General features: G+C 43.9%; 1 protein-coding gene across 6 annotated transcripts in view; it reads left to right on the forward strand.

The window, feature by feature from the left end:
- Positions 1-3,236, forward strand: part of LOC110521611 (ras-specific guanine nucleotide-releasing factor RalGPS2) — a 136,062-nt gene extending 132,826 nt beyond the window's left edge. For all 6 annotated transcript variants that reach the window (XM_021599289.2, XM_021599288.2, XM_021599291.2 and 3 more), the window contains 3 exons: positions 172-277; positions 2,283-2,374; positions 2,458-3,236. In XM_021599289.2, coding sequence (XP_021454964.1) covers positions 172-277; positions 2,283-2,374; positions 2,458-2,487 — 228 coding nt within the window. In that variant the 3' untranslated portion in view covers positions 2,488-3,236. The remainder of the gene's footprint in view (positions 1-171; positions 278-2,282; positions 2,375-2,457) is intronic.
- Positions 3,237-9,340: the final 6,104 nt, after the last annotated feature.

Raw genomic sequence — 9,340 nt, forward strand, 5'->3', positions numbered from 1 at the left:
AATCAAACCCATTATTATGACGTTGCAAGAGCCATGCTGTACCAACTGAGCTACAGTTGGTAGCTGTCTTGTATACAAGCATACTTTCTGAAATCTAACGATATGAATCCAAAATCATTTCTAAATGTGGCCCCCTCCCACCTCTCTCGCTTTCTCTCCATCTCCCTTCAGTTCAAGTCGTCTAGCAGTAAGAGTGTGTGTGTTGTGGGGTTAATGGCCATCATGTCAGACGACCCTGAACATCCCGACGTCTTCCTGCTCACAGACTCGGAACACGGTGAGACTACCTGTCAATCAATCAATCAATCACCCACAGCCAGGAGTGTTCAGCCAAACTACACGTATCTCCTCAGATGGTCTGTATGTTCCTAGTTTAAAATGCCAACACACCCCATAACTGTCTCTCACACTCACGACGTGCAGTATACACCCATATTGTACGCATATGCAATCACACACACACACAGTACTCAATTTTAATAAACACAATGGCAAATCTAAGTGCTGGTGGTAGCACTATAGGTTCAGGGGGTGCCAAATATTTTTGCTATTTTCACAACCAGAATTATGGGCGCAATAGCTGGCGGTGGAGCGAAAAGGCTGGGTTTTAGTGAATAAACAAGTTGGTGTGGAGACTTGACTCCTCACTGGCCAAACAGAACGTGCTCCATAGCTAAATACACTCAGTGGCCAGCTTATTAGGTACACCCATCTAGTACCAGGTCGGACCCCCCTTTTGCCTCCTGGACAGCCTGAATTGTTTGAGGCATGGAAACATTTCTCAATTGGTTGCTAAAGTAGGTATTTAATATTTTCCCTGTATCTTACAAATGTTCCATCCCGAGAATCACTTTTCTCCCCGAGTAACCCGGTATTTCCCGCCAAAACCGGAAGTGTCATTCTAAACAATATAAATATGTCTGGATTTGATTAGAACTTAGATCGGCATAAAAATTCAAGCCGGATGGTACCTGAGCCTGATCAACCATACATTAAATACATTTATCTCCCAAATTAAAATTTTAGGCGAGCAAATGTGATTTAATTTTGAAATTTAGTGGTCTATTTTACATTTTAATAATTCGTAGGCTGATGCATATGTATTAGCACACCCCCTCCTTCCACAGTGCCACGCTGAAAGTCACTGAGCTCTTCAGTACCGGCCATTCTACTGCCAATGTTTTTTCTATGGAGATTGCATGACAGTGTGCTCGATTTGATACACTTGTCAGCAACGTGTGTAACTGAAATAGCCAAATCCTCTCATTTGAAGAGTTGGATGCGCGCGTACGTACATACGTGCAGTGCATTCGGAAAGTATTCAAACCCCTTGACGTTTTCCACATTTTGTTACAGCCTTATTCTAAAATGGATTATATGTTTTTTTCCCCTCATCAATCTACACACAATACCCCATAATGACAAAGCAAAAACAGGTTTTTAGAAATGTTAGCAAATTTATAAAAATACAAAATATAAATATCACATTTACATACAGTACCAGTCAAAAGTTTGGACACACCTACTCATTCAAGGGTATTTCTTAATTTTTACAAAACTATGAAATAACACATATGGAATCGTGTTGAGAGAATGCCAAGAGTGTGTAAAGCTGTTATCAAGGCAAAGGGTGGCTACTTTGAAGAATCTCAAATATAAAATATATTGATTTGCTTAACACTTTTTTGGTTACTACATGATTCCACGTATTATTTCATAGTTTTGATAAGTCTTCACTATTATTCTACAATGTAGAAAATACTAAAAATAAAGAGCAACCCTTGAATGAGTAGGTGTGTCCAAACTTTTGACTGGTACTATACATTTTAAAAAAAGGGGGGAATGTCTGACTTCTACTGCTTGTAATATTTGAATAAAACTTTGCTGATAAGGCTCCTGTGTGCATCTCTGTGTGAGCCTCCTCTGGCAAATCAATGCCGTAACTAATTACGCTGCCACTAAGACCAGCTTTAGGTCGGTATTAAATATCCCTACACACAGATGGACACACACAGGTTCCTGTCTGTCTGACCCAGCAGTAACCCTGTCTGCTTTGTGGACTGCTTGCCTGTCATATCTGACATCTCTGTATTATCGCTCTCTCAACACACACACACCGTTTCTGTTCTCATATGTTCTGCATTGCGGCAGCTTCCTGCTGTACACAGATGAGGATGGGAGAGTCAAATAGTGTAACTGTACACGACTGGACTTAGACTGGGCTGAATCCCAGTTTTCTGCTACAGGGACATCTTGTGATGGTGTGTCTCTGTGCTTCCTAGGTAACACCTATAAATACCAGGCAGGGAACAAAATGAATGCCCTTCTGTGGTTCAAACACCTCAGTGCTGCCTGCCAGAGCAACAGACAACAGGTAACACACACACACACACACACACACACTCACACACATACCCACACCAACCTGCTCTCATACCTTTTTCTCTCTCTCTCCAGGTCCCAGCCAATCTGATGTCCTTTGAATGAGTGCTGCTGTAGAGGACGGAGCGGTAGAGCTAAAATAGGAAGAGGGCTAGTGACTCAGCACCAGGAGCTTTCACTGCCATGACCCCAAAACTATGACCCCAGCCCCACTGGAGCCCCACCTGCCACCACTGCCTTAACCTATGGAGCCGTGTGTGTGTTGAAGCAGTGGTTATTATGGTGGCATAGACTACTGAATGAAGACCTAAACCACTTCTCTCTCGTTCTCTCGCTCTGTTGTTTTTGCCTGTGGAACTATGGGATGTCTCCTCTCCTCTTTCTTGGATGTTTCTTAAGGAAGGATGGGTGGACATGATTTATCCTTGTTTTCCCTCACTCCCTCTCTTCTTGACATACTGTGCTCTGGTGGAAGACGGACTCACACACACAATACTGGACTAACCCAATGGAATGGGATTTCAAACACACTCCTTTATCACACTTTGGTTCACAAACTCCCTCACACACAAGACTCCAATGGTCTCTTCATACTTGAGTTGGGCTCACAAAATGGACACTTTTTACACACATTCACTCCCTCCTTCTGAGAGTGTGTGTGTGATTTGGCCTGTGTGATTGCAGCATTGTGAACATTAAGGGCTTTGATTCTCAAATCTATTCCAGCAGAAACCACTCCCACACACACACACGTGTCCTGAATGTATCCTACTGTTTTATATTCCAGAGCCTCTCCTCACCGTGTGTGTGGGGGGGGGGGGGCACACACTATATATATATATATATATATATATATATATATATATATATATACTATACCCGTGATGAGACTTACCATATATATATATATATATATATGGTAAGTCTCATCACGGGAATGATAAACCCAGACTCTAAGCTTTCCTCTATTCCACCTTTATGGACCCAGTTATATCGCTCTTATAAACAGGCTTTATATGTTGTTCTCTCTGGACCACTGTCTGCTCTGTCCACATGTTAAAGCTTGAGATTCACCAGAACACACGCGTGTACACACACTAAAGACTTGAAAGCTGTGAAAACGTGAACGATGAAATGTTAACCCCAGAAAAATAATTTATCTCCACTTCCTTTTTTTGTTATTGCTTGAACATAAGAGGGAGCAACAGGTTCTGACCTGACCTGCTTTACACATCTGAGTGTTTTATACACACACACACAAAGCTATCGGGAGCCATTCAGAATCCATTTGAATGATTATTTTGTTGGTTAGTGTTTTCTGTTACCTTGGTGTTGTTGTGTTGGGCGTATCAGCAGTATTATCCTGTAGATGACTTGCACATGTCTAGCTTATTTGAATTGTCTGTTACATTTCATTTCTGGCCTCTTCCCTTTATTTTGAACATGTTGTACCTTTACTTGTTTTCGATTTTATTTGTGTAGTGTTTTTGTTTTCTCACCTATGAGTTTGTTACATAGGGTTACGGTACAGATCTACTGCTCTATTGCCTAGTTCCATGTCATCCTCTTGACCCATCGCCAGGTCACTACTCATGGCATCTTCAATTAAAGCTATAGATGGGTGTAAGCAAGTTGTTGATGACTCCACCTAACCTTCCAATTGGCGGAGAGAAACTTCCTCCATATTGCTTACACCTATCCAGTCCTTTCAGATCTGTGAACAGTTAAGGAGTATGAGCTAGAGGGAGGGGCTAACAATTTGAAGTAGACCCAGCCAGAGTGTGTATGGTTTGGGACATTGGTTTGGGACTCAACCCTGAGTGTGTGCCAATATACCAAACACACATTTTTATTCCGATTTGTGAGAAAGTGTTAGTTAGAACAAATGAAATTAATACGTTGTTGGGAAAGGATGGTGTGGTCACGTTCTCATACTACTCTCAGAAAGGACTTAAACCACTAGTAAAGCGTTATCCTCTCCTGACTGTTTCCATCTCAACCTGACAGTCAGGTTAGGTCCTGACATGTAACAATTGTTTACATCTCCCATCTGTCCATATATTTTGCATGTCTATTGTTTACATAGAGGTCCAGCAAGTTAGCATCACATTCCTCACACCTCAAACTGACACTATGTACTCTAGCAGCAAGAGACTCCAACTCCCATGGGCCAGTGCGGCAACAGTTGTCTTATGTCCTGTAGAGGCTAAGCTAATGGGAGATGGTAGAACTTATCCATAACCATTGATACAAGGTCAGATATGTATTCACCCCCTAATGGTTAAGATTGGGGTTGGTGTAATCTGATCCGAGATCTGTTGTTTAGGGCAACTTCTACATATTCCATTTCAGGCTCATTTCCGATGTGCTCTGCTCCTCAGCTCCCAGCAGTTATACCACACACAGCTACAGCTCCATTAATAGCAAGACTCCAGCAGGGCTATGTCATACACAGACTAGAGGATGAGGAAGCCAGAGAAAGACAGGAATGAGAGGAGTAGCGTTAGTGATACAAACGGACAAGAGAGGAAGGTAGTACAACAGTATGAGGGTGTAAAAATTATTTTGGTTTACCTGCTAGAAAGCATTAGACGGACAGAGCCTCATGGCTGCCATTTCTTCACTGTTGAGCAGTGGGTAAATCTGTATAGAATGTGGTATAGCATATTCTGTGTGGAGTGCGATTGAACAAGGAAGGATATAGTAGAAATAGAGGGGTGAATGGAACTCTGATGCAACCGGAGCTGTACAGAGAAGCAGGCAGACTGACGCTCCCCACAGAAGACCAGCAGAGGAGAAAGTAGTCTTTCTCTCTTCTCCTTTTTTCCCTCTCACAGACCTCTCCTTCACAGACCTCTCCTTCACATCTCTCTCCCTTGGACATAGAGGGCTTCAATGCAGGCTGAAGAGAGCGGCAGATTAAATGGCAGACAGGAATGCTCCCGTGTAGTGTCACAGTGCTGACGTGAGGGATGTGGATGCCTATAGGGAAAGGGTTAGGAGTGTGAGTTTTTAAAATCTGTTATGGTGGGCTTTTTGTTTGAGAAATATCAATGTCAAAATGGTTTGTTTGTTTTTGAGGTTTGAGGTTTCCACAGTTTGTGTATTATTTACTGTCAAAAGTAAAGTTTTTGGGGATTTGTCTGCAGTGTTCATTTTTTTTTTCTCCTGAGAAATTCTTTAACAGTTCAGCTGAGATGACTGGGTGGTGTGTAGTTAACATGAGAGTGGGGTGTAGTGGTGTTTGTGTGCTGTAGGATGGAGAATTTGCCCGCAGCTCAAGGGTCAACTTAATTCCCTTTAAATCCAAACTTTAACCATTAGGGGAAAATGTCAAACTGACCTTAGATCAGTTTCTAGAAGATGCATCTATGTGCTCTATATGGCTCAGTTTGAGAGTGATGTTTATGATGTGTTGACGACGTCACTTAGCTTTGTCCATGTCCCATGACCTGTGGGGTGTGTCCATGTGCTATCCCTCTACCTCCTGTACTCCGACCCCTAGTTAGGACCCACCCATGTTACGTGACCCGGGTTTGAACTATGACCTCTGAATTGAGTGACGTGACCTGAGTCTCAGCCAGATAACCAATAAACACACTGCCCTTTTTATACTCTGCCCCTCGGTTCACTTTCATTTATATAAACATGGTTTCAGCTAAATGTGGTGTATGTGTGCCGGACCAGGAGTTTCTACTTACCACAACCTGTTAAATGTCCTGGACAGGGCATGTGGTTAGGAAAAATGTGTGTGTGTGCTTAAACTAGTGTTAATACACTTTAGGTATGGATTGATGTGTAATCTTTCCTACTGAAATAAAAACCTACTTGAATTGTTGAACTTGTGTAATGGTTTTTCAATTGACTGTCTCCTTCAAATAAACCCAACAATTTAACTGAAATTGAACATTCTCTGACTTACCTTGTAAACCGAGTTAGTCACTTCATGCTTTTTAGAGGGAAATGAGTGGTGACAGTGTTTCTTTTCAACCCTGGGCAATCTTTGTGTTGTGTAGGACACTGGAAATCCCAGACAGAGGCTGCATCTCAGTCAACACGGTCTGAAAACACAAGACTAGTGAAAGCAAATGGCAAACTGGGAAAATGCTTTTCACCTGTCCAGTTCTTCTTTCACTTAGACTATTGGGATGCAGCTTTTGCCTGGAGAGGCTAATGTAGACTATTGACAAGAAGCAGAGGAGGGCATTTTAGATTGGCATGCAGCTGTGAATTCCACAGTGTTGACCTACTGAGAGCAGATGTGTGCAGCTGGACTGGGAGGGGGCTGCTTGGGTGTGTTGGTGCTCAGCAGGAACTGTGACCCTAGAAGCCTCCTTACACTTGGTCAGAGTGGGCTATGAAGAAATGCTTTGTGCCGAATGCTGGGATTGATTGGGCCATCGATGTCTGCTGTATTCCGTGTGTGCTAGCGGAACTTAACTAGTTGTAGTGATGGTGACTATACACAAACCCACACCAGGAGACCTCTGTTTGGGATGCAGTTTTATACACACACAAGATCCATATGCTGTAATAGTTAACCCACCACACACAGCATTTACTGGAAATCTAGGATGGGGCCCGGAGACGAAGGCAGACATTTACATGTCCCCAACCTATTGTTTTTTTGATAAGTTAAACCATGCAAATAAACTATTTTGTAGATAATGTTGCCGCTACCTTCTCTTGTAACCGAAAAAAACAGACTTCAGGACTGCGATTACTCACCACAGACTTGCAGAATCCTTTTCCTTTCACGACTGACGAGCCCAACGCGAAGGATATACTGCTTTCTCGGGAACAGGCCCAGATCCCCGCGATTTGCGTGAAGAGGCAGAGATTAAGGGGCCAAAGGGCAGGCTGCCTTCTGAGAATTTGCAAGCGAAAGAATAAACCCCCACTTCCCTCCATTCTGCCAGCAAACATGCAATATTTGGACAATAAAATTGAGCTACGCGGAATATTAAACTACTAACGGGATATTAAAAACTAACATCTTAGGCTTCACGGAGTCGTGGTTGAACGACGACACTATCAACAAACAGCTGGCTGGTTGCACGCTATACCGGCAGGATAGAACAGCTAAGGAAGTCTCAAGGTTTTGCTCGCCTGAGGTAGAGTATCTCATGATAAACTGTAGACCACACTATCTACCTAGAGAGTTTCTGTACTTTTTGTAGCTGTTTACATACCACCAGTTAGGCTGGCACCAAGAAAGCATTGAATGGGCTGTATTCCGCCATAAGCAAATAAGAAAACACTCACCCAGAGGCGGCGCTCCTAGTAGCCGGGGACTTTAATGCAGGGAAACTTAAATCCGTTTGACCAAATTTCGATCAGCATGTTAAATGTGCAACAAGAGGAAAAAGAACTCTGGACCACCTATACTCCACAGACGCATACAAAGCTCACCCTCCATTTGGCAAATCTGACCATTATTATATCATCCTGATTCCTGCTACAAGCTAAAATGAAAGCAGGAAGCACCAGGGCCTAGCTCAATAAAAAAGTGGTCAGATGAAGCAGATGCTAAGCTACAGGACTGTTTTACTAGCACAGACTGGAATATGTTCCGGGATTCCTCCGATCGCATTGAGGGGTACACCACACAGTCATTGTCTTCATCAACAAGTGCATCGATGATGTCGTCTCCACAGTAACCCTACATACATACCTCAACCAGAAGCCATGGATTACAGGCAGCATCCACACTGAGCTAAAGGATAGAACTGCCTCTTTCAAGGAGTGGGACTCTAACCCGGAAGCTTATAAGAAATCCCGCTATGCCCTCCGACGAACCATCAAACAGGCAAAGCATCAATACAGAACTAAGATCGAATCGTACTATGCCGGCTCTGACGTCGAATGTGGCAGGGCTTGCAAACCATTACAGACTACGAAGGGAAGCACTGCCCAGTGACAAGAGCCTACCAGACGAGCTAAACTACTTCTATGCTCGCTTCGAGGCAAATGACACAAACATGCATGAGAGCACCAGCTGTTCCGGAAGACTGATAACGCTCTCCGCAGCCGATGTGAGTAAGACCTTTTAAACAGGTCATCATTCACAAGGTCCCAGGGCCAGACAGATTACAGGCAAGTGTCTTCACTGACATTTTCAACCTCTCCCTGTCCGAGTCTGTAATACCAACCTGTTTTAAGCAGACCACCATAGTCCCTGTGCCCAAGAACACAAAGGTAACCTGCCTAAATGACTACCGACCCGTAGCACTCACATCTGTAGCCATGAAGTGCTTTGAAAGGCTGTTGATGGCTCACATCAACACCATTATCCCAGAAACCCTAGACCAATTTGCATACCGCCCCAACAGATCCACAGAGGATGCAATCTCTATTGCACTCCAAACTGCCTTTTCCCACCTGGACAAAAGGAACACACACCTATGTGAGAATGCTATTCATTGACTACAGCTCAGCGTTCAACACCATAGTGCCCTCAAAGCTCATCAATAAGCTGAGGACCCTGGGACTAAACACCTCCCTCTGCAACTGGATCCTGGACTTCCTGACGGGCCACCGCCAGTTGGTAAGGGTAGGTAACAACACATCCGCCATGCTGATCCTCAACACAGGGGCCCCTCAGGGGTGCATGCTCAATCCCCTCCTGTTCACTCATGACTGCACGGCCAGGCACAACTCCAACACCATCATTAAATTTGCCGATGACACAACAGTGGTAGGCCAGATCACCGACAACGATGAGACAGCCTATAGGGAGGAGGTCAGAGACCTGGCCGTGTGGTGCTAGGACAACAACTTCTCCCTCAACGTGATCATGACAAAGGAGATTATTGTGGACTACAGGAAAAAGAGGACCGAGCACACACCCATTCTCATCGATGGGGCTGCAGTGGAGCAGGTTGAGGGCTTCAAGTTCCTTGGTGTCCACATCACCAACAAACTAACATGGTCCAAGCACACTAAGACAGTCAAAGAG

Source organism: Oncorhynchus mykiss, chromosome 30 (genome assembly GCF_013265735.2).
Source record: "Oncorhynchus mykiss isolate Arlee chromosome 30, USDA_OmykA_1.1, whole genome shotgun sequence".
NCBI lineage: Eukaryota > Metazoa > Chordata > Actinopteri > Salmoniformes > Salmonidae > Oncorhynchus > Oncorhynchus mykiss.